General features: G+C 39.6%; 1 protein-coding gene across 1 annotated transcript; it reads right to left on the minus strand.

The window, feature by feature from the left end:
• Positions 1–14,925: 14,925 nt before the first annotated feature.
• On the minus strand, positions 14,926–15,879 carry LOC307099287 (olfactory receptor-like protein OLF4; the record flags this gene model as incomplete). Its single annotated transcript, XM_079770634.1, has 1 exon — positions 14,926–15,879. The coding sequence occupies one exon, from the start codon at positions 15,877–15,879 to the stop codon at positions 14,926–14,928; it is 954 nt and encodes a 317-aa protein (XP_079626760.1).
• Positions 15,880–25,897: the final 10,018 nt, after the last annotated feature.

The raw sequence follows: 25,897 nt of genomic DNA on the forward strand, positions 1-25,897 counted from the left end.
CATGTGGTTGTAGAACTTGTTTTTTTATTTTCTTTCTGGAATTTCTATCTCTTATTTTCAACTTCTCTATACAATTTAAGTAAGCACTTTAAATATGTTTTTATTGATTTTAGAGGGAAAAGAAGGGCGAGGGATAGAGAGACAGGAAAAATTGATGAGAGAAATATCGATTGGCTGCCTCCTGCATGCTCCCTACTGTAGGTCGAGCCCACAACCCTGAACCAGGAATCAAACTGGTTGCAAGTTGGTTCATGGGTCGATGATCAACCACTGAGCCACATCAGCCGGGCATAAGTAACCACTTTATTCAGCTTTCTCCTCTGTTTATGAACTGTTTTCCCCTGTGTCTTTGTTCCTATTTTTACAGTTTTCCCAACCTTACTCAGAAATACTTAGAAATTCCAGTTTATTTCATGGGCAACAGAGATTTCTTTAGACACAGACAACAGCAGGATATTTACCAGAAGGAAGGAGGTAGGGGTACTAGAAGGTAAAGGGCGCCAAATATATGGTGACAAAGATGATTTGACTGTGGGTGGTGGATATACAATGCAATATACAGAACATGTATCATATAAATATACACTTAAAATCTGTATGGTCTTGTTAACCAATGTCACCCCAATAAATTTAGTTTAAAAAGTGAATAATTGGTACATCTACACAGTGGAATACTATGCTGCTATAAAAAGGAAGGAACTCCTATCATTTGCAACAGTATGGATGGACCTGGAGAGCATTATGCTAAGCAAAATAAGTCAGTCAGTGAAAGATGAATATCACATGATCTCTCATTTGTGGAATATTATGAACAACATAAACTGATAAACAAAAACAGATCCAGAGACAGAGAAGCATCAATCAGACCATCAAACCTCAGAGGGAATGTAGGAGAGGGTGGGCATAAGGGGGAGAGATCTACTAAAGGACTTGTATGCATGCATATAAGCATAAACAATGGACACAGACACCAGGGGGGTGAGGGCATGAGTGAGAGGTATGGGGGGGTAAAGGGGAGATCAGGACACATATGTAATATCTTAATCAATAAAGAAAAATTTTAAAAAGTGAATAATTTCTTCTCTGATTACATACATAGTTATATGTAATTTTATCTTATTTTATAGATTGACTAGAGGCCCAGTGCACGAAATTCTTGCACTGGGGGGCCAGGGGGGTCCCTCAGCCCGCCCTGCACCCTCTCCTATCCAGGACCCCTCGGGGATGTCCAAATGCTGGCTTAGGCCCAATCCCGCCCCTAACTGCCCTCCCTTGCCGGCCTGATTGTCCCTAACTGCCCTCCTCTGCCAGCCTGATCACCCCTAACTGCTCTCTCCTGCTGGCCTGATCACCCCTAACTACCTCTGCCTGGGCCCCTGCCACTGTGGCTTTGTCCAGAAGGATGTCCGGAAGACGTCTGGTCTAATTAGCATATTACCATTTTATTAGTATAAACTAGAGACCCAGGGCACAAAATTGGTGCACGGGTAGGGTCCATAGGCCTAGCGAGTGATCAGGAACAACCAGGTTCCTCGCCTCCCCACCTCCTCCTTCCCTTGCCACCCACATGCCACCAATACAGCTGGTCACACGCCATGTTCCTCGCCACCTCTTGGTGGTCAGAACACATCATAGCAAGTGATCAAACTTCCGGTCTCACAGTCGAACTCCTGAGGGGACACTTTGCATATTAGCCTTTTATATATAGAGATTAGCTGTAAGTGGCATTACTCATGTGGAAAAATCTTCACTTAGCTACTCAGATCATTTATATAATTTCATTCCAAGAAAATCTTTTTGTTGTTTCTGTTTTTCTGTGTTTTTTTTCTATTGTTATTATTATTACTCTTTTTTGTTTTTTTCATTTTCATCCTCCTTTGAGCTTTTTAAAAAATCTTTATTGTTGAGAGTTGTACAGATATCCCCCTTTTATTCCCCACTGCCCCCTCTAACCAGATCCTGCCCCACCCTAGGCTTCACCACTCTATTGTCTGTGTCAATAGGTAATGCATATATGCATATGAGATCTTTGGTTAATCTCTTCCCCCCTCTCACTCACCCCTTTCCTCTGAGATTCATTAGTCTGTTCCATGTTTCCATGCCTCTGGTTCTATTTTTTCACCAGTTTATTTGTTCATTAGATTTCTTATTCATTTATTTTCATTTATGATTCAATTGTTGATAAATATGTATTTATTGCCACATTTTATTGTTCATATTCTTCTTCTTCTCCTCTTCCTCCCCCCCCTCCTCCTCGTCCTCCTCCCTTCAACATTTCACATAATACTGATTTGGTGGTAATGAACTCCTTTAGTTTTTTCTTGTCTGTGAAGCTCTTTTTCTGACCTTCAGTTCTAAATGATAGCTTGGCTGGGTAGAACAATCTTGGTTGTAGATCATTGCTATTCATCATTGAATATTTCTTGCCACTCTCTTCTGGCCTGCAAAGTTTCTGTTGAGAAATCAGCTGACAGTAATAATGGCAGTTACTCCCTTGTGGGTAACTAACTGCTTTTCTCTTGCTATTTTTAAAATTCTCTCTTTGTCTTTAACCCTTTGCATTTGCATTATGATATGTCTTGGTGGGAGCCTCTGTGGGTTCCTTTTGTTTGGAACTCTGAGCTACCTGGGCTTGTAAGTCTACATCTTTCACCAGATAGGGGAATTTTTCTGTCATTACTTCTTCAAATTTGATTTCAATAACTTTTTTTATTTTAAGTGTTATGTGTTTTTTATTTAAATTCTTTATTGTTTAAAGTATTACATAAGTCTCCTTTTTCCCCCATTGACCTCTCCCTGATCGCTCCCACCCCCCATCACAAGTCCTCACACCCCTGCTGTCTGTATCCATTAGTTATGCTCATATACATGCATACAATTCATTTGATTAATCTCTTATCCCCACCTCCCCGCCTTCCCTCTTAGGTTGGACAATCTGTTCAATGTTTCTGGCTCTATTTTTGTTCATCAGTTTATGTTGTTCATTATACTCCACAAATGAGTGAGATCATGTGATATTTATCTTTCTCCAACTGGCTCATTTCACTTAGCACAATGCTTTCCAGTTCTATCCATGCTGTTGCAAATGGTAAGAGTTCCTTCTTTTTTACAGCAGCTTACTATTCCATTGTATAGATGTACCACAGTTTTTTAAGCTACCCCTCTGATGATGGGCACTTAGGCTGTTTCCAAATCTTAGCTATTATAAATTGTGCTGCTGTGAACATAGGGGTGCATATATCCTTTCTGAATGGTGTTTCTGATTTCTTGGGATATATTTCTAGAAGTGGAATTACTGGATCAGATGGGAATTCCAATTTTAAATTTTTGAGGAAACTCCATACTGTTTTCCACAGTGGCTGCACCAGTCTGCACTCCCACCAGCCGTGCAGGAGGGTTCCTTATTCTCCGCATGCTCACCAGCATTTGTTGATTTGTTGATGATAGCCATTCTGACAGGTGTGAGATGGTACCTCATTGTCGTTTTGACTTACATCTCTCGGATGATTAGTTACTTTGGGCATGTTTTCATATGTCTCCTGGCCTTCTGTATGTCCTCTTTTGAAAAGTGTCTATTGCCCATTTTTTAAATAGATTGTTTATCTTCCTTTTGTTAAGTTGTCTGAGTTCCTTTAAATTTTGGAGATTAAACCCTTATCAGAAATAACATTGGCAAATATGTTCTCCTGTGCAGTGGGCCTTTCTTGTTGTTTTGTTCATGGTTTCTTTTGCTGTGCAGAAGCTTTTTATTTTTATGTAATCCCATTTATTTATTTCTCCTTAGTTTTCATTATCCTAGCAGCTGTATCAGTAAAGATATTGCTATGACATAAATCTGATGTTTTGCTGCCTATGGATTCGTCTAAGATTTTTATGGTTCCCCATCTTACATTTAAGTCCTTTATTCATTTTGAGTTTATTTTTGTGTGTGGTGTAAGTTGGTGGTTAGTTTCCATTTTTTGCATTCATCTGTTCAATTTTCCCAACACCATTTATTTAAGGGACCATCTTGACTCCATTGTATGTTCTTGCCTCCTTTGTCAAATATTAATTGAACATAATGGCTTGGGTTGATTTCTGGGTTCTCTGTTCTGTTCCATAGGTCTATACGTCTGTGCTTTTACCAGTACCAGGCAGTTTTGAGAACAGTGGCTTTGTAATATAGCTTGAAATCTGGTATTGTGATCCCTCCAACTTTTTCTTCTTTCTCAGCATTGCTGTGGCTACTCAGGGTCTTTTTTTTTTTTTTCCTCAGGGTCTTTTTTATTCCAGATGAATTTTTGGAGAGTTTGTTCTAGGTCTATGAAATATGCCATTGGTATTTTAATGGGGATTGGATTGAATTTATAGATTGCTTTTAGTAGTATGGGCATGTTACTGCTATTGATTCTGCCAATCCATGAACATGGTATATTCTTCCATTTGTTTATGTAGTCCTCTATCTCTTTTTTCAATGTCTTATAGTTTTACAAGTACAGGTCTTTTACCTCCTTAGTTAAATTCATTCCTAGATATCTTAATTTTTTATTGCAATGGTAAATGGGATTGTTGTTGTTGTTTTTTTATTTCTCTTTCTGTGAGTTCATTATTGGTGTATAAAAAGCCATAGATTTCTGGGTGTTAATTTTGTATCCTGCTAAATTGCCAAATTCATTTAGATCTAATATTTTTTATGGAGTCTTTAGGGTTTTCTATGTACAATATCATGTCATCTGCGAATAATGACAGTTTTCTTTTCCAATTTGGATGCCTTTTATTTCTTCTTCTTATCTGATTGCTATGGCTAGCACTTCCAATACTATGTCAAACAGGAGTGATAAAAGTAGGCATCCTTGTTTTGTTCCTGTTCTTAGGGGATATGGTTTTATTTTTGCCCATTGAGTATGATGTTGGCTGTAGGTTTTCAAATAAGGCTTTTATTATGTTAAGGTATGACCCTTCTACTCCCATTTCCCTGAGAGTTTTTATCAAGAAAGCGTGTTGGATATTGTCAAATGCTTTATCTGTATCGATTGATATGATTATGTAATTTTTGTCTGTCAATTTGTTTATATGAGGTATAATGTTTATTGATTTGCGGATATTGTACCATCCTTGCATCCCCGGAATAAATCCCACTTGGCCATGGTGTATAATCTTTCTAATATAATGCTGAGTATGATTTGCTAAAATTTTGTTGAGGATTTTAGCATCTATGTTCATCAGGAATATTGGTCTGTAATTCTCTTTCTTTGGTTTGAAGTGTCTTTATCTGGTTTGGGGATTAGGGTAATGCTGGCTTCATAGAAAGAGCTTGGAATGGTGCCTTCCTCTTGAGTTTTTTGGAATAGTCTGAGAAGGAAAGATTTTAGTTCTTCCTTGAATGCTTGGTAAAACTCCCATGTGAAGCCATCCCAACCAGGGCTTTTTTTTGCTGGAAGTTTTTTTATTACTGCTTCAATTTCATCCCTAGTTATCAGCCTATTCAGGTTTTTTTATACTTCCTGATTGAGATTTGGAAGATTGTATTTTTCTAGGAATATGTCCATTTCATCGAGGTTGTCCAGTTTGTTGGAATAGAGTTGTTCATGGTATTTTTTCTTATAATCCTTTGTATGTCTGTGGGGTCAGTTGTTACTTCAACTCTTTCATTTCTGATTTTATTTGAGTCCTCGCTGTTTCTTGGTGAGCCTAGCTAGAGGTTCATTGATCTTGTTTATTCTTTCAAAGAACTAGTTCTTGGTTTCATTGATCTTTTGTATTGTGTGTGTGTGTGTGTGTGTGTGTGTGTGTGTTTGTGTGTGTGTGTGTGTGTGTGTGTGTGTGTGAGATATATATATATATATATATATATATATATATATATATAGAGAGAGAGAGAGAGAGAGAGAGAGAGAGAGAGAGAGAGAGAGTTTATTAATCTCTATGTTGTTAATTTCTTCTCTGATCTTTATTATTTCCTTCCTTCTGCTTACTCTGGGCTTTTTGTGTTGCTCTCTTTCCAACCCTTTAAGTTGTAGGGTTAGATAATTTATTACCATTTTTGCTTGTTTTTTGAGGTAGGCCTGTAGAGCTATGAACTTACCTCTCAGGACTGCTTTCCCTGTTTTCCATAGATTTTGGATTGTTGTGTTTTCATTGTCACTTGTTACCATGATGCTTTTTATTTCTTCTTTGATCTTTTTGGTAATCAAATCATTGTTTAATTGCATGCTATTTAGCCTCCAAGTGTTTGATTTTTTCCATTTTTTTATTGTAGTTGATTTCTAATATTATGCCATTGTGATCTGAGAAGATGCTTGATATGATTTCTATCTTCTTGAATTTGAAGAGACTTAGCCCATGTCCTAATATGTGGTCTATCTTTGAAAATGCCCCATGTGCACTTGAGAAGAAGGTATATTCTGTAGCTTTGGGGTAAAATGTCCTGAAGATATCAATTAAGTCCATCTGATATAGTGAGTCATTTAGGATGGCTGTTTCTTTGCTGATTTTTTGTTTCAAGGATTTATCCAGTGTTGTCAATGGGGTATTAAAGTCCCCTACTATCAATAAAGAAAGAAAAATAAATAAATAAAATAAAGTCCCCTACTATGATTGTATTGCTGTCAATCTCACACTTGAGTGTGTGCTCCTCTATTGGGTGCATATATGTTTACCAGAGTTATATCCTCTTGTTGAATTTCTCCCTTTAGTATTATGAAGTGGCCCTCCATATCTCTTGTTATGGCCTTCACTTTGAGGTCTATTTTGTCAGATATAATTATTGCTAGTCCAGCTTTTTTTTCTTTTCATTTGAATTTTTTTTTTCATCCCTTCACTATCTGTCTGTGTGAGTTCTTTATGGGTCATGTTTTCTTATTCATTTAGTTACACTATATCTTTTGATTGAAGCATTTAATCCATTTACATTTAATGTTGCCCTAACTGGTTTGGCTCAGTGGATAGAGTGTTGGCCTGCGGACTGAAGGGTTCTAGGTTCGATTCCGGTCAAGGACATGTACCTTGGTTGTGGGCACATCCCCAGCAGGAGGTATGCAGGAGGCAGCTGATCAATATTTCTCTCTCATCGATCTTTCTAATCTCTATCCCTCTCCCTTCCTCTCTGTGAAAAAATAAAAATAAAATAAAACATTTACATTTAATGTTATTATTGATAGGTACTTGTTTATAGCCATTTTTATTCTTTATGTCTGTGTTCCTTCTTCCCTTCCTTTTTTTTTCTTTTTTCTTTTTACAGCAGTCTCTTTAGCATTTCTTGTATTGCTGGCTTGGTGATAATAAACTCCCTTAGCCTTTTTTTTTGGTCTGTGAAGCTCCTGATTTTACCTTCAATTTTGAATGATAGCCTTGCTGGATATAGTATTCTTGAACTCCATCCCTTGCTTTGCATCACTTTTTATATTTCATTCCATTCCCATCTGGCCTGATGTGTTTCTGTTGATAAATCAGTTGATAGTCTAATGGGAGATCCCTTGTGGGTAACTTCCTGTCTCACTCTGGCAGCCTTTAAGATTCTTACTTTGTTGTTGATGTTTTCCAGTTTAATTGTGATGTGTTTTGGTGTCAGTCTTTTTGGGTTCATCTTGTTTAGGACTCTGTGTGCTTCTTGGACTTGTGTGACTTTTTTCTTCCCAAAATCAGGAAAGTTGTATGTCATCATTTCTTCAAACGGGTTTTCTATTCCTTGCTCAGCTTCCTCTTCTTCTGGCACCCCTATTATGTGGATGTTCTTTTGTTTCATGTTGTCTCAAAGCTTCCTTAGGCTCTTCTCCTGCTTTTTAAGTTTTATTTTTCAAGTTGCTGTGCTGCGTGGGTGTTTTTGTCTAACTTGTCTTCTAACTCGCTGATGCAGTCTTTAACTTCTTCTGGTTTACTGTTGAAAATTTCAGTTGTGCTCTTGATTGTAGCTATGTCATTCTTCATTTCCTCCTGATTCTTCTTTATTTTCCTTTGATTCTTACACATGTTATTGAATTTGTCTTCCACTCTTTCAGCATCCTTTTTAACCATTGCTCTGAATTTTTTCTCTGAGAAATTTCATTTATTTCCTTTTCTGTTGATTGCAAACAATACCCAGAAAAATGGGGGGACTGAATCTGTAGAAGCAGAGATTATATACAGAAAGTAAGGTTAAGGAATTGAATGAATAGGGGAAGGAACATGGTTAAGTATACAAGAGGTAGAAAGAGAATGAGTGGATAAGATGAGAAGAAAAAGAAACAATAATAAATAAATAAATAAATAATAAGATAAAACAAAAAATATATATTTTTTAATTCATCTATTCATTCATTCATCCATTTTTAGAAAAGGAGAATAGAGGAGAGGGCATGTAAGCTTGAGCTTATTGAGTGAAACTAATTAAACAACTAGGAGAAGAAGAGAACAAGAGGACAGGAAAAACAAGTGTAAAAAAATTGTCTGGCAAAGAAAGATAAAGGAGAAAGTTGTATGGACTTGGAGCAGGGGAGAGGAAATTAAATAAATGAGTAAGCCAACAGAGACTACAATAATAATAATATATCAATAAAGCAGATAAAGGAGATCAATTTTTAACAAGGGGTAAAAGAAAGGAAAGAGAAAAACTAAATCAGGGACAGGAGAAGGGAAAACAGGATGAAAAAGGAAGAAGTGAGGAAGAAAAGGGTGTGAAAAAAAGAAGAAAAAAGATAAAATAAAATACCAATATAAAAATACAATGAAGAAAAAATACAAGAAAATAAATAAATAAATTTGTTTTCGAGTGTCATTTTCTTCAGCTGAGTTTTAATACCCCACAGGGGCTGGTTTAAGACCCCACTCTTCTGTTCTGTATGTCACTTCTCAGTTTCCTGTTAGGTAGTCAGCACTGTGTTGATGTTCCAAGCAATCCACTGTTCCTCTGTGTCTGTCTCCACAGCCTTGGCTGCAAGCAGGCAGGACCAATCTGCCTGTTTTGCCTGTCTGCCTGCTGTCAATCTTAATCTCTCAAGCGTCTGTTTTTGACAAGGCTTAGGTGCTGTATCGCGTTCTGGGACTGAACACCCCTTTTTAACCCGGTCCTTGACAGCTCTTTAGGGCTATTCAGAGTCTGTTTTCTTTGTACAGCTCTCAGTGTAGGCTGGATGTGGCTGTATTAGCTATCTTGAGGTTGATGGGAGGTGCTGGCTCTTCAGGAGAAAAGGAGCTGCTTAGGTTTGGAGAGTCAGGAATGACTTGTGCTGGATTCCTGGTCACATTTCCCTGACCCACTCTCCTCCACAGCCTCTCCCCAGACTCCACAAATCTACACCTCCACCTGCACCACAGCCATGGGTGAGTGTTTGTATTTGAAAGGTCTTATGAACTGGGTTTAGCAAATGAAAGCAAAGACAAAACAGAGGCAAAAAAAAAACAACACGTGTCTGAGAGTTTCTCTCTCCCCCAACCCCCAAGCACCATGCGGGTCAAGCAGTTCTTCAGGTTGCCTTTCTGGGCTCAGCCTCTTGGGACTGTGAACTTAGATCTCAAATCCACTACCACCAGAATCCCTGTAGACCTCCCTTCCACAATCATATATTATACCTGTCCCCAAGGGACACATACTTGGTGCCATGCAGTTTCCTTCTGACCCTCTTGGCCCAGTGGTCGCGTGTCTATCTCCAGCCCAGATCCCCAATCCTACCATTCTCCAGGCATCCTCTGCCCTTCCCAGCTGTGAACTATCTCACCAGCTGTTTCTATTTCACCAATTCCAGATGGATGTTATTCTATTTAGATGCTCCCTCTATCTCCTCTGGGTTGAAGCTCAGTACAAATCTGCCTATTCAGCCACCATTTTTTCTTTCTTCCTGGATTTCAATATCTTGCTCTCTCTCCTCTTCCTCTGACACCCCCATAGTGTGAATGTTGGTACACTCAAAGTTGTCCCAGAGACTCCTTACGCTATCTTCTTGGTTTTGGATTATTTTTTATTTTTTCTCTTCTGATTGGGTATTTTTGCTTCCTCATATTCCAAATCATTGATTTTATTCTTGGAATCCTCTACTCTACTGTTGAATCCCTGTAAATTCTTCTTTATTTCAGTTAGTGTATGCTTAATTTCTAACTGTTCCTTTTTTAATGTCTTTGAAATTCTCACTAAGATTCTTGTAAGTTTCCCTAAGTCCCTTGAAGCTCTTATTAAGGCCCTTGAAGCTCTCATTAAGATCCTGGAGTATGGAATCCAAAACCACAAGTACTCAACTCATAGTCTATAAACTGTGTAAAGACTTCCTCATTTTATAGTGAAGTAAAAAGTATATAACCCTAAATGCATGCAGTTGCACCAGTAATAAAATAATTGCAAATTAAAACTCTTTAATATTCTCTTTTAGACATTAAATAATATTTTTATGTGAATAGTTAATGAGATGATACTGTGAAATATTTCTCTCAGGAATGGATGTGGCAAGGTAGTATCTACAGCCATAGATCTGAATCTTTTTAATAAATACAAAACATGCTCAAATAAACCCCATTTTAAAAATATATTTTTTTATTGATTTCAGAGAGGAAGAGAGAGGGAGAGAGAGATAGAAACTTCAACGCTGAGAGAGAATCATTTATTGGCTGCCTCCTGCACTCCCCTTACTGGAGAGTGAGACCAAAAAGGAGGCATGTGCCCTCACCAGGAATTGAACCATGACCTCCTGGTGCATAGGTCAATGCTTAACCACTGAGCACACAAGCCAGATCAAATAAACCCCTTTTTTTAAAAAAAAAATCTCTCTGCTGCTCACTCCTCCACATCTAGTACTGTTTTCCTACTCCTCTGAACTGTAAAACCACCTGTGTATGTTCTGATTTTACTGGAAATACTTTATATGTCCAATTCATTCTTTGCTTTGCTTTGCTTTGCCTAAAACCACCAATTACTATCTCATGATTCTATGGGTAGGCAATTTGGGCTGGACTCAGCTAAGCAGTTTTTCTGCTGCCTCAGCTGGCTTGCTCATGCTTCTATAGTCAGCAGCTAGGTCTGTTAGGGGCTGTTTTGTCCTAGATGTCTTCACTCACATGTTTGGAGTAGCAGGCATAAATGGGCCACATGTCTTGAGTGTGGAAAGTAGACTACTATCCAAAATCATCAAAGAGAGCAAGCTCAAATATTTCAATGATTTTCTTTCTCTTTTTCTTTTGTCTTCGTGTGTGTGTGTGTGTGTGTGTGTGTGTGTGTGTGTGTGTCTAATAAGGATCATTTTATTAAATGCTGAAAAATTCTAAAGCTCTAACCATCACCAGTTTTCTAAACTCCCTCTTTTTTCTTTTTCATTAAATAATTGGGGTGACATACTATATAATAAAACCCTAATATGCAAATTGACCAAATGGCAAAAGGACCAGAGGAATGACCAGTCATTACGACATGCCCTGACCACCAGGGGGTAGACGCTCAATGCAGGAGCTGCCCCCTGGTGGTCAGTGCGCTCCCACAGGGGGAGCGCTGCTCAACCAGAAGCCAAACTCATAGCCGGCTAGTTCAGCAGCGGTGGCAGGAGCCTCTCCCATCACCGTGGCAGCGCTAAGGAGCAGTGAACTGAGCGGTAAGGAGCAGCGAGCAGATGGGCAGTAAGGAGATGGAGGTCTCAAACTGCAAGAGGGAGCAGGCCAGGCTGAGGGACACCGCCCCCCCCCCAGTGCACAAATTTAGTGCACCAGGCATCTAGTTGGTTAATAAAATTATATACATTTCATGTGAACAATTATATAATACTATTTTTAGATTGTGTGTTCACTTCATTTTCCTCTAACTGGACTTCTGTTCCATCATGGCATTGTCATAAATGATCCTTGTGCTGCTGAATACAATGAACAATTGTCTTTTTTTTAAATTAAATAAATTATTTTAAAATTAAAAACCATGATCTCCTGGTTCATTGGTCAATGTTCAACTACTGAGCCATGCCAGATGGACTCCAATAAATTATTGTTAAAAATCTGTTAGAATTAATGAAAAAGTTGAGTAAAGATGTAGGATACAAAATCAATAGATAAATATCTGTTGAGTCAATACACTAAATAATATACTGTCAGAAGAGAAATTAAGAAAACAATTCCATTTCCAATTGCATCAAAAAGAATAAAATACCTGAAACTAAACTATAAAACATTGATAAAATATATTGATAAATGCACAGGTAAATGGAAAGATATTCTGTGCTCATAGATTGGAAAAATTGATGTTGTTAATGCCCATACTACTGTTAGAGAGAAAACCACAAAGTGGCAATGCTCGAGCTAAAAACCCATAATGCTAAATTCAGATGTTTATACTAGACTTAATGGAAGTTTCAACATCTCCAGGAAGCTTAATTTTAATCAACCAGCCTTGAATTTTCTGGTCAAACACCAGTAAGGTAATCTGTTTTGTGGGCCCTCCCCATTTCCCACAGAAAGAAGAGGGAATCTGTATGATAGAAATCCTTCCCATTCTCTTCCTCCAAAGAAAAGATGTCATGGCCCACAAATAATCCCTTTTTCCTGTTGTTAATAGCTCTTTGTCCCACCCTCCTTCCTATAAAATGTTCTGTTTTGTACATCCCCTCAGAGCTCCCTTTTAGTTGCCAGATAGGATGCTGCCTCATTCATGAATCACTTAATAAAGCCAATTAAATATTTAAATTTACCTGGTTGAATTTTGTTTTTTAACATACCCAAAGTGCTAAACAAATATAATTCAATCTCTATCAAAATTCCAATGACATTTTTTCACAAAAATAGAACAAACCTAAAATTTGTGTGGAACCACATAAGAACCTCAAGAAGCAGAGCAATTCTGAGAAAGAAAAAAAAAAGCTGGAGGTAACACATTTCCTGATTTAAACAATATTATAGTAATGAAAGCAGTATGGTACTGGCACAAAAACAGACACATGGATGAATGGAAAAGAATAGAGAGCCAAGAAATAAACCCACACACACATGTCATTAATTTAGGAGAAAGGAACCAAGAATGTTAAATGAGTAAAGGACAGTATCTCCAATAAACTGTGCTGGGGAAATGGGACAACCACAGGCAAAAGAATAAACTGGTTCACTATTGTAAGGGTTCAGAATGAGACACCCCAAGACATGTACTTGGATCATTATTGAGCTGAAGGCAATTGAGACCCTGGGAATCCAAAAGAAACTTTTACCTCTCCCTTAAAGAATTTAAATTTGGGGTCTTTCCCATAATAAGAGTTATCATCAGAGATAACATGTATGACCTATACCAGTATATAGGGCAGGGGAAATTTCTAGTTACTGAACATCTGCTCTTCTCATTGTCCTGCAATGTCCTTCCTCCCTTCTGAAGCCTCAGGAGCGTTACCTCATCTTGAGCTCAGAATGTCATATATACACTATCTCACTGCTCTTCCTGTCTCTGAACCGCTCATGTATGTTTCCAAGTAGACTCCACTGGGAGACAGATATTTAATAATTGATTTTTGTCAGTAACTATGGTAGCTTTTCTGGATGCTCAGCTAAATAAGACAATGAAACCTGGAAATTAGGTATAAAATACAGTAGCGTGCTTGACTAAGCTTTTGTTTCAAATACATCCATCACAAATGTATGCACTCATATTGCCCTCACCCATGAAGTTCCCCTTTTATTTTTAATTTAATTTAATTATATTTTTTGTAACTTGAAATATATGCAATTTTGTTTTTAACTAGAGGCCCAATGCACGAAATTCGTGCAAGAGTAGGCCTTCCTTCCCTTGGGTGCCAGCACCGGCTCCCTCTGACACCGGACCGGGCTTTGCTCCAGCCACCAGCAGGCATCTGGGACCCGAGCTTCCCTCAAGCCCTGGCTTCATCCTTAAGGACATCCAGAATGACATCCGGAAAGATGTCCAGTCAAATTAGCATATTATGCTTTTATTATTATAGATAGGAATAACCCATGGACACAGACAATAGTGAAGGCCTGGGGAGGGGTAGGACAGGAGAGGAGGGGTTCACGGGATGAACAAAGGAGAGTATCTCTAATACTTTCAATAATAAAGGTACATTTTTTAAAAAGCAAACCCACAAAATCATAGTCTTCCTGGCCTTGGACCCCAATAACAGGCAGAGCCCTTCAACCCAATTCATTTTCTCTATCTGTATATCTATCTATCTATCTATCTATCTATCTATCTATCTATCTTTCTTTCTTTCTATCTATCTATCTATATTTCACACACACACACACACACACACACACACACACACACACACACACACACAACTTCCTATGTGGCTTTCAGGTGTGCCGGATTATAAGTAATAATCTAATGTTTTCATAGTTCCATGATGGTTGATGCACTTATAATAAGAACAACAAAGGTCCATCTACCCACAACACTGACTTTGATCTGAGCAACAGGTAGTAGGACCCAGGCCAGTGCCCAGCCATTCCTATCGTGTTTCATCACTATCAATAGATGAAGACTTATAGGAAAGAATGATAAAGTCTACAATATCAGGAAAAGCAGTTAACGTGCCGATGTACAAAAAATGAGGGACACATGGTGAAAACTGAGGTTTCACATTTTTGTGGAATAAAAGTATATAATGTATTAAGTAGCCAAGTGAAGTTTTTCCTACATGAATAATACCACTTAGTACTATTCTATCTAAAGAACAAATTATGTACAATGATGTAGTATGTCATTTGAGAAGAATTTATTCTTTGGACATCAATGTTTCCAGTTACATAAACGAAAACCTCCCAATATTTCTGACCAAGGTTGGAAACAACTTTGTGAAGGTAAAAAAGGGGACAAAGGGAAAAACTATCTATAAAACAGACACAGCAGAAAGTTTAATAAAATGGTTGCTTAAATTGCAGAGAGAAGCTGAAACAAGCAAAGGAAATTCAAGGACAGAAATAAAAGGAGCATGTCCGAATCTGATTAAAGAATCACAAATTCTGGTTTTGCGTTTTGGAGCCCTGAAACCAATGGCACATTCTTTATCTCAAAATGATTGTCCCCTTTGTACCTGCCATCCCAAAGAATCTTTTCAGGGCCCTATTTATGTCCTTGTTCCTGAGACTGTAGATGAAGGGGTTCAGCATGGGTGTGACCACAGTGTACATCACTGAGGCTGCTGCACTTGAGTGTGAGCTTTGGGAAGCAGCAGAACTGAGATACACTCCTAGGCTCGTACCATAAAATAAGGAGACAACCCAGAGGTGAGACACACAGGTAGAAAATGCTTTATACTTACCCTGAGATGATGAGATTCCTCGTATGGAGGACACTATCTTAGAATAAGAGTAAAGGATACCAACAAGAGGACCACCTCCCAGCAACACAACTCCAAAATACATCACCATGTTATTAAGAAAGGTGTCAGAACAGGCAAGTTGGACCACCTCTTTGACATCACAAAAATAGTGGGGGATTTCAAAGTCTGAACAGAAGGACAGTTGCAACACTATTAAGGTTTCTACCAAGGAATTCAGGGCACTCATGATCCAGGACACCATGATCAGCAGTCCACAGAGCCGCGAGTTCATGATGACCATATAGTGCAGGGGGTGGCAGATGGCCACATACCTGTCATAGGCCATCACAGCTAGAAGAAAGTCATCCAATCCTCCAAAGAATATGAAAAAATACACCTGTGTGATGCAGCCTTCATAGGTTATGACTCTGCTCTGTGTCTGGATGTTCCACAGCATCTTTGGGACAGTGGTTGAGGTGACACAGATGTCTAACAAGGACAGGTTGGAGAGGAAGAAGTACATGGGTGTGTGGAGGTGGGAGTCTGAGCTGACGGCCAGGATGATGAGCAGGTTTCCCAACACAGTGACCAGGTACATGGACAGGAAAAGCCCAAATATGAGGGGCTGCAGTGCTGGTTCCTCTGAAAATCCCAGGAGAAGAAATTCTGAAATCAGAGTATCATTCTCAGGTCCCATGCAGTGGAGGTGACTAGTAGGAAAGAAAAAATAGCATGATTCATTTTTAAAATAATGGCCATTACAAGCATATTTGAAATGCTACAATTATATTTTGCATTAAAGTAACAATATCTATTACAATATCTATTTTTTGTATATCTCATCCCCCATGACATCTCTGATTAGGAATTCCAGTCTTCCTCAAACTTTGTTTCCAAGGTGGTCATGGATTACACTGTTTGCATGAGAAATGCTGTCATGCACTTGAGGAATATTTATTGAAATTCCCACCTTTAGAGAAAGTGTACAGGATGCTCAGAAACAAAATTCTTAGAATATAATAATAGTGAAAGAATACATACAATATATATGTCATATAAAAAGTTAGATGGTGTCATGTGAAGAAAAAGAAAGTAGGTATAAAAGAGAGTGGATGGGTGTTATTTTAAACTGGGAGTTCAGAAAGCCCTGCAAACAAGGAGACAATTGAACAGAGACCTCAAGGAAGACAGAGGGGGTGACATGAAGTTATTTGGGGTGGGAGTTATATAGGAAAAGAGGCAGTGCCAAAGCCCTGAGATGACACTTGTTTTAGGTATTGAAGGCTAAAAAGGACACAGAATGGTGAAATAAAATAGAGTCAAGAAGGCACAAAAGAAAATATTTGAGTGCATCATACATAGTGAGGGTATATGGTTCCCTTTATTCAGGAGTGAGTGTGTGTGTGTGTGTGTGTGTGTGTGTGTGTGTGTGTCTTTCAGTGTGTATTTCTGTGTGTGTGTGTGTGTGTGTGTGTGTGTGTGTGTGTGTGCTAAAAATACTGTTCATAATGTAAAAGGCATGCCTTAATTTGGGCCACAGTAAAAATAATCTGGAATTCAATGCAATAAATGTGAGAACAGTTTAAAAGGCCAGTTCCTGCTAATGAGGGAAAATAATAAGAGTGAAGAGCCCAGCAGAAAGCCAGGTGCACTGGTCCCGGGCACTTGATCCATGGCACCTGCTCATCCGTGAGCATTCTCTGAGATCTCCTTCTACTCACTCTTGTGCTGATGAGAGAAAGACCCACAGAATGTAAGAAAAGCGCCAAGGTCCACCCGGCACTAGCTGGATGAAAGTGAATTAGAACTCACACCTCCCTGACTCTAAGTCAGTGCTTTTCTACTCTGCAAGGCTGCCTCACTCTGTCAATGCTTCACAAAGAAAAGGAAATGCTAAGGTTGAAATAGAAAGAATCCCTAGAGCTGAGCAGATAGAAGGGAGGGTCAGTTCCTGCTGTGGGAGGAACGAGGCCATGGAATTGTGCTCTGAGATGGTGAGAAGAAAGCGGCTGAAAAGGAATGAGTTGCAAGAAAGCCCTTCAGAGCTAAGGACACCAAATATGCAGGATCTTGAGTCCATCCCTTTCACTATTTCATCAGCCTGACTGTTCCCCCTGAAGACACAATTATTAAAAGTTTTACTTCTCCCCCACGATACTTTCCCACAGTGCTCACTCTGGCACCCCCAATGGCATCACTCACTGGATTTGGCTCTACTGGTCCTTCCTTCCTTGGATAATTGATGTGGAAAGGGCAAGAAATGCAGGTGAGATGCTGGTTCCAGAGCAGTTGAACATCTTAGAGAGGCACAGAGAGGATGCTCTTATCCATGGCTGAGGAGCTGCAGGTGAATATGCAGAGGGAAGTCTGAGGCTGAATTCTCAGACCTCCTCATTAAATGAACTGATTTACTGTTGCTCAGTTCTCTAAGCAATTCAGCTCCCTTGAAACCAAGTGGCCATAAATAAAAGGCAACTTTTCTGCCAGTTTGGTCTCCATGGGTTCACCTTGGGGGCCAGATGCATTTCCCTTCCTACTGATGGGTCCACCTCCCCTGGAATGAACATCTCCCCAGGGTATGTAAGCGCTCATGCAGGACACATGGACAGGATAACATCATGAGCTTCTGAGCTGCTGTGAGTCACATGGAGTGTCTGACCCAGAGATTTAGTGATGTCCCTGAGCACACCCATCCCAAACAGGAACCTCCTATAAACTTCCCCTTGACCTCAACTTTGAAAACCAGAGATCAATTCTGAAGATGCATTTGATGGGGGGTAAACTACTGCAGAGGTAGGATGTCCTTTGTACAAGTTCTCCAGATCCAACTATCCAATTTTTTCATCTGGGGTAAAGGCATTCACATCTTTAAACTCACATAGTTACACATTTTTTTCCTGGCCAGCGAGGCTATTCAGACCATTTCCTTATGACAGGAAATAGTACTTTAAATACAAAACCAGTACCTGATACTGACTTGGAGCAATCACTGCCAAACATATTTGTAAAGAACTAGATAAAGATTATTATTGGACCATCAGTGCTCTGATGCAGCTACTTAACTGTAGTGTGAAAGCACTTGTAGGCAATACCCACCCAGATGGGCTTGGCTGTAGGTATTTATTTTCTGTGGATTCTGTAACAACTAAGCTCAAACTGGGGTGGATTAAAACAACAGGAATTAATTTCATCAGGTTCTTGATGCCAGAAGTCTTTTCTCAGGATGTCAGGAAGGCTGCACTCCCTGAAGGGGCTCTAAGGGAGGCTGTGCTCCTGGCCTCATCCTGCTATTAGTGCCTCCAAGCATCCCTGGGCTTTGTGGCTGCATCACTCCAATCTTGGGAGACATATGGTCTTCTTTTCTCTGTGCCTCTCCACTCTATATCTTATAAGGAGTCTGGTCATTGGTTTTAGGGTCCAACTGGCTAATCCAGGATGATTTCATCTTGAGATCCTTAATTATATCTATAAAGAGCCAATTTTCAAATAAGGTCACATTTGCAGGTACTGGGGGTTAGAATGTAGACATATCTTTACGGGGCTACCATCACCCTACTAATAAATCCTCTTTACCAAAACAGTCTGTGGGTGGGATTTGCTCTTTGGGGAGTACTTTGCTGACCCCTGAGTTAAGTGTGTAGATTCAGACATGGGCAGTAAGTAAATCAGATACAAAATTGTAAAATTAAAAGAAAAGTTAAATCTGGCTTCCATTCTGCTAGTGAGAAGGTCCAGGAAATCTACAGCATGCAGACTCTGCTCCATCTCCCCAGACCCTGGCTGATGTAGCTGTCAGACCCTTCCACCATCCTGACTTTCTTCCCAATATAACTTTTCCCTATGCCAGTGTCCAATAACGTCCACCAGAAGTTCCTCAAAACTTAGCTCTAGGAGAACTTAGGTGAATGGAGGCCCAGACATGAGCTGTCCTTGGTTTCTGATGATGGTTCCAGTAACCTGACAAACAATTCTCTTACGAAGGCACCCTTCGAATCTATAGGAAAGTGTAAGGAGTGTAAACTACCTGATTTAAATTATAAACAGAAACAGTCCACCATGAAAGCCAGGAGCCTCTAATATTGAGTTTATTAACTCTATTATCTTATAATAAATTAATAAAAAAATCATCCAAATATACTAGAATCATCTTAAGATATGAAAATGATACTGTATAAAAGCACTTCTGAGAAACTGTACATAAGATGTTTCTTAGCTATCATAAAATAGTTTCCTTTGTCATCAGCTAATATCAGACCTGACAAGAAAATATTTGAGGAATCTGCTTGAAGTTCATACAGAGGGCAAATATGCCTGCTACTATCATATAGTATGTCATCAATGTTCTGAAATTTCAAACCAATGCAACCAAAGAAAAAAAAGCAATTGTAGGTTCATGTCTTTGTAAAAGTAATTAATCACATTTTCAGATGATAAAATTGGCTACCGAAAATGCATTAGAAGGCTATTGCAGCTAAGAAGTAATCTTGATCAGTCTAGATAAAAAAATACAATCATGTATTGCCCGGCTGGTGCTGCTCAGTGTTTGAGCATCAACCCATGAACCAGGGGCTCATGGTTGAATCCCTGCTCAAGGAACATGCCTGGGTTGTAGGCTTGAATATCTGAAACAAATGCCACCCTCTGGGTCTTTGCACTGACTCTTCCCACAGCCCGGCACACACTTCCCCCAGATAACTTCATGACTCCCACTCTGTCTTCCTCTAGGACTCTGTTCAAATATCACTTTGCGGGCCTTTCTGAACTCTCAGTAAAATAAAACATCTCCATTCAAACTACTTATGACTGCTTTTCTTTTTCATAGCATCTGCCACTATCTGACAGAGCATATGTTTTTCTACTTGGTAATTTATATTCTTTCTCCATCATTGGATTGTAGAAAACTTTATTTCTCAGCATTCTATACTCTTATGCTTGAAGATAGTCAGTACTCAACATAAATTCCTCAAATGCATAAAAGAATTTTCCATTAAGACTGTCTATTACTTGACCTCTTGAGGGAAAGCTGAGTGTAGGACAAGAATTCCTATTCACAGTTGTCACAGCAGACCCCTTACAGGTAATATAATCAATATAAGTACATAATTTCTTGAATGAAAAACATTAAAACATAAATTCTAGCATTTCACTATGTTAATACCCACATGTGTACAATTAATCATATTATTTTTCTTCTGAGTTTTGTCCACTATCACATAGGATGAGGCAATGATACACGAATTACAGAATTTCTTCTTTTGGGATTTTCAGAAGAATCAGAACTGCAACCCCTCATATTTGGGCTTTTCCTCTCCATGTACTCGATCACTGTGTTGGGAAACCTGCCCATCATCGTGGCCATCAGCTCAGACTCCCACCTCCACACATCCATGTACTTCTTCCTCTCCAACCTGTCCTTGGTAGACAACTGTTTCACTTCCACCACCGTCCCAAAGATGCTGGTGAACATCCAGACACAGAGCAAAGCCATCACCTATGGAGGCTGCATCACACAGATGTATTTTCTCACACTCTTTGGAGGTTGGGACAACTTCCTTCTAACTTTAAATGGCTTAAGACAGGTATGTGGCCATCTGCCACCCCCTGCACTACACAGTCATCATGAACCCCCGGCTCTGTGGACTGCTGGCTCTGGTGTCCTGGATCATGAGTGTTTTGAATTCCTTGTTACATAGCTTAATGATATCGAGACTGTCCTTCCCTGCAGAATTAGAAATCCCCCACTTTTTCTGTGAACTTATGCAGATGATCAAACTTGCCTGTTCTGACACCTTTCTTAATGACACAATGATGTATTTTACAACTTGGCTGGTGGCTGGTGGTCCCCAGGCTGGGATCCTTTACTCTTACTCTAAAATGGTGTACTCCATATGTAGAATGTCATCAGTTCAGGGGAAGTATAAAGCATTTTCTACCTGTGCATCTAACCTCTCAGCAGTCTCCTTATTTTATTGTACCATCCTAGGTGTGTATCTCAGCTCTGCTCCAATCCATACCTCACAGTCAAGTTCAATCGCTTCAGTGATGTACATGGTGGTCACACCTTTGCTGACCCATTCATCTACAGTCTTGGGAATAAAGACATAAAGATGGCTCTGAATAGCTTCTTGGGGATGGCTGGTATGAAAGGGACAATTTATATAGGCTACACAAGTGCCCTTGATTGCATGGCTCAACCCCTTGAAACCAGAAGCTGTGATTGATCATGTGGAAGAGAACTGGATCCTTCTCTTTATTTCCTGGCTTGTCCAATTTTTGTATTCAACTTCTCTATATAATATAAGTAGTACACTTTATTAAGCTTCTGCTATAACATATAGAGTTTTCTGTTTTTATAATTTTTATACAATCTCAAAGATTTTCTCAACCTTGGATCAGAAATATTTGGAAATTTCCATATCTTTCATGGGACAACTTGGATTTCTTTAAAATAATTTCTTCTCGAGTGACATACTGTATATTATGCTAAGCTATTTTCCTTTAGTTTTCCTGAAAAAATAATCAAGGTTTATTATTCATATGGACAAAACTACATGTGGCATCTAAGGACTTTTATTTAATTTTATTGTACAGGGAAATATGAAACCAGTTTTAAATTTACACCACTCTATGCTCCTAATAATGTAAATTTTAAATGTTGTTCCATTTATGTCTCAGCCTATCGATAAAAAAAGATATTCATTATAAATGCCTGGGGCACTCACGGGGGTCTTGTATTCTTGTGACACTGACCTGGTCCAATGCTGTGGCTGGACCAGTCCTTGTGGTTCTTATTATGATTGCAAGATGAGCAAGGTCCATTGCTCACAAATCCTGCTCACACACCCTTCCTGAAGTCTACACAGAAGGTCATGGGGAGAGGGGAGGGGTGGGGAAGTAGGAGGAAAGAGGAGGATGAGGAGGAGGAAGAGAAAGAAGCAGGAGAAGGAAGAAGAGAGAGGGGGGTAGGAGAGAGAACACAACTGTGGTCTCTGCATCTATTACAGTCCAAGGGCAGGATTCATAGAGTTTCAAATTTTCACTCTTTCTTGGTGAATTTAAAACTTAAGAGCAGGTGATAGCGTGTGAAAATTGAAAAGGAGAGTCATTCATGAGGTCAGTTATCTATGTTATCCAGGGCTTTCCATAAGGAGAACTTCCTGGGCCAGTTGGCCTGGGTGCTTATCTCATAGCTGTGTCACAGAGGTGGCCATATGTTTATTCAACATGGTTATCTTTCAAATGAATGCCTTGGAAATTTAAAGTTCAGTGCCAGGCAATTACAATACAAACATGCTATTCTGCTTTATAATTGGTCTCCTGGCTTTATAATGCTATTCAGCTCAGTGTCTTCAATTCCTACCATAGACACTGACAAAAAGTGACTATCAAATGTTTATCTACTAGTGAAGTCTACAAAGAAAGGCAAGTTTTCATCAGTTAATCTAATATGGGTTTAATGTCAGAGATGACCTGAAATATAAAGAGGCACTAATTTGTTACTGTGCTAAGTATTGCATTTTCTTTTTTATTTTCTTTTTTATGTTTTACTAGACACCCGGTGCAAGACATTTGTACACTGGGGGAGGGGAGAGGCGGGTGGTCCCCTCAGCCCGGCCTGTGCCCTTTTGCAGTCCAGGAGCCCTCAGGGGATGTCTGACTGATGGCTTAGGCCCGCTACTCCCCAAGAGTGGGCCTAAGCTGGCAGTCAGACATCCTTAGTGTTGCCACAGAGGTAGGAGAAGCTCCCGCCACCGCCACTGCACTCGCCAGCTATCAGCCCAGCTTCTGGCTGAGCGGCACTTCCCCTGTGGGAGCGCACTGACCACCAGAGAGCAGCTCCTGCGTAGAGGGTCGACCCCCTGGTGATCAGTGCACATCATAGAGACCGGTTGTCCTGCAATTTGGTTGATTTGCATATTACCCTTTATTATATAGGATTTTTTTTACAACAAAAACATAATATGAAAACAACATTGATAAAAACAATGACTGATAAATTGATTATACTTATTCCAATATCTCCTTGTATACCACATTAAGAGTAAAAACACTTTTAGAGTGCTTGACTAATTTCCCTTGTGATGAAGTATTTACAACATTAACTTTCATGTCACATGCTCTTCGAACTCAAGAGAAAGCAACATATAACTGATCATATCTGAAAATGGGTTCAGGTAGGAATATTCCTAGTCTATCTAGGATTTGTCCTTGTGATTTATTAATAGTCTTCCCAAATGCTGGCATCATGGGAAAGTATCTTCGAATTAATTTAAATGGGAGGCCAGTGTCAGGCGGAGACGCTGACTTCAGAGGTATGTTGTGCCAATAGTTGGTCTTCAGACATATTCTGTCAATGATGACGCCACTTTCTTTCAGCTTCAGAATGTCAACAAAAACAATGTATGTATCATGCATGCGTGAGTCAACATTTTTTTTTCAGATTTATTTTATTTCAAGAAAAACTATTTTAAATATAATAATATTACATGCAATATCTCAAGAAAAACTATTTTAAGTAGTTCTTAATATCTCAAGAAAAACTATTTTAAATATGATAATGTTACATGCAATAAACACCAATTATTCAAGAAAAATTATCTCACATATAATAATATTACATACAATAAACATTAATATTTCAAGAATAAAAAGGCTTTAAGTATAATAATATTACCAAAACTGTACTAACATAATATAATATCACAAAAGTTGTTGGAAATATTAAAAATGTGCAAATAACAGGATTACTTCTATTGTATTCTAATATATATATATTTCCCCTCTAGCTCGATTTTTGTTTATTAGTTTATATTATTCACTAGAGGCCAGGTGCACGAAATTTATGCATGGGGGGAAGTTGTCCCTCCACCCAGCCTGCACTCTCTCCAATCTGGGATCACTCGGGGATGTTCAACTGCTGGCACCCAACCGCTCGCCTGCCTGCCAGCCTGATTACCCCCTAACCACTCCCCTGTCAGCCCGATTGCCCCTAACTGCCCTCCCCTGCTGGCCTGGTCACCCCCAACTGTCCTCCCCTGCATGCCTGGTCTCCCACAACTGCCCTCCCCTGCTGGCCTGGTCTCCCCCATCTGTCCTCCCCTGCATACCTGGTCTCCCCCAACTGCCCTCCCCTGCTGATCTGGTCACCCCTAACTGCCCTCCCTTGCCAACCTGGTTGCCCCTAATTGCCTTCCCCTGCAGGCCTGGTCACCCCTAACTGCTCTCCCCTGCAGGCCTGGTCCCCCCCAACTTCCCTCCCCTGCTGGCCTGGTCCCCCCCAACTACCCTCTCCTGCTGGCCTGGTCCCCCCCAACTGTCCTCCAATGCAGGCCTGGTCACCCCCAACTGCCCTCCTCTGCAGGCCATCTTGTGGTGGCCATCTTGTGTTTACATGGGGACAGCCATCTTTGACCACATGGGGGCAACCATCTTGTGTGTTGGAGTGATGGTCAATTTGCATATTACCTCTTTATTAGATAGGATTATATTCCACAAATGAGTGAGATCATATGATTTTTATCTTTCTCCCACTGGCTTATTACACTTAGCATGATGATTTTAAAGTCTATTTTGTTAGATATGAGTATTCCTATTCCAGCTTTTTTTTTTTTCTTTAACATTTGCATGGAAAATTTTTTTCCATCCCTTCACTTTCATCTTGTGTGTGTGTGTGTGGGAAGCCACCCAATGTCTTCACTATCAGAGAAATTTAAACAAGGATCCCGGAATGCTGGTGACTCTTGAACCCCTGGCAAGGGCCAGAGCTATGCACCAATTGTTTAGTCAAGCTATTTCCTGACCAAATAGTCTCAGAGTAAATCTTTCTAATATTTACTTGACCTTAAGATAGTCTGTCTGTTACCACAATTGCCTGCCTGACTAAGGGCTAGATGTATATCCAAAATTGAATAAAAGGTTGGCGAGGCCTGAGCACCAGTGGAAGTCCTTCCCCTTGGGTTGGGCTTGCCTGCCTGGCCCCCTATATTTCCAAATTATTATTTCTTGTCTTGTCTCTTTCATTTGAGTACAGCCCCTTCTCCAGATCCCGAACCCTAAACCACACGGGACATGGGTCTTCACATGTGTGTCTTTTGTTTTGAGGTGGGCCTCTCATAGACAGCATATAGTTGGGTCATGTTTTTGTATCCATTCAGCTATGCTATACCTTTTGATTGGACCATTTATTTCATTTATATTTCGGGTTATTTTTGAGAGGTACTTATTTACAACCATTTTAATTCTGTATTGCTAGGTTTCTCTCTCTGTTTCTTCTTTTCAGCAATCCCTTACAGCAAACTCTTTAACATTTCTTGTAATGCTGGCGTGGTGTTGAACTCCTTTAGCTTTTTTTTTTTGTTGTTGTTGTTTGGGATGCTCTTTATTTGACCACCTATGTTGAATGATAGCCTTACTGGATATAGTAATCTTGGTCTCAGATCCTTGTTTTCAATTACCTTGAGTACTTCATGACATTCCCTTCTGGCCTGTAGAGTTTCTGATGAGAAATCAGGTGTCAGCCTTATGTGAACTTCTGTGTAGGTAATAATTTTCTTTTCCCTTGCTGCCTTTAAGATTCTCTATTTGTCTAAAATTATGGCATTTTCACTATGAGTAGAGGCCCAGTGCATGAAATTCATGCACTCTGGGGTCGGGGAGGGAGTCCCTCAGCCCAGCCTGCACCCTCTTGCAGTCCAGGAGCCCTTGGGAGATGTCTG

This window comes from Cnephaeus nilssonii (genome assembly GCF_951640355.1).
Source record: "Cnephaeus nilssonii genome assembly, chromosome: 5".
NCBI classification, from domain to species: Eukaryota; Metazoa; Chordata; class Mammalia; order Chiroptera; family Vespertilionidae; genus Cnephaeus; species Cnephaeus nilssonii.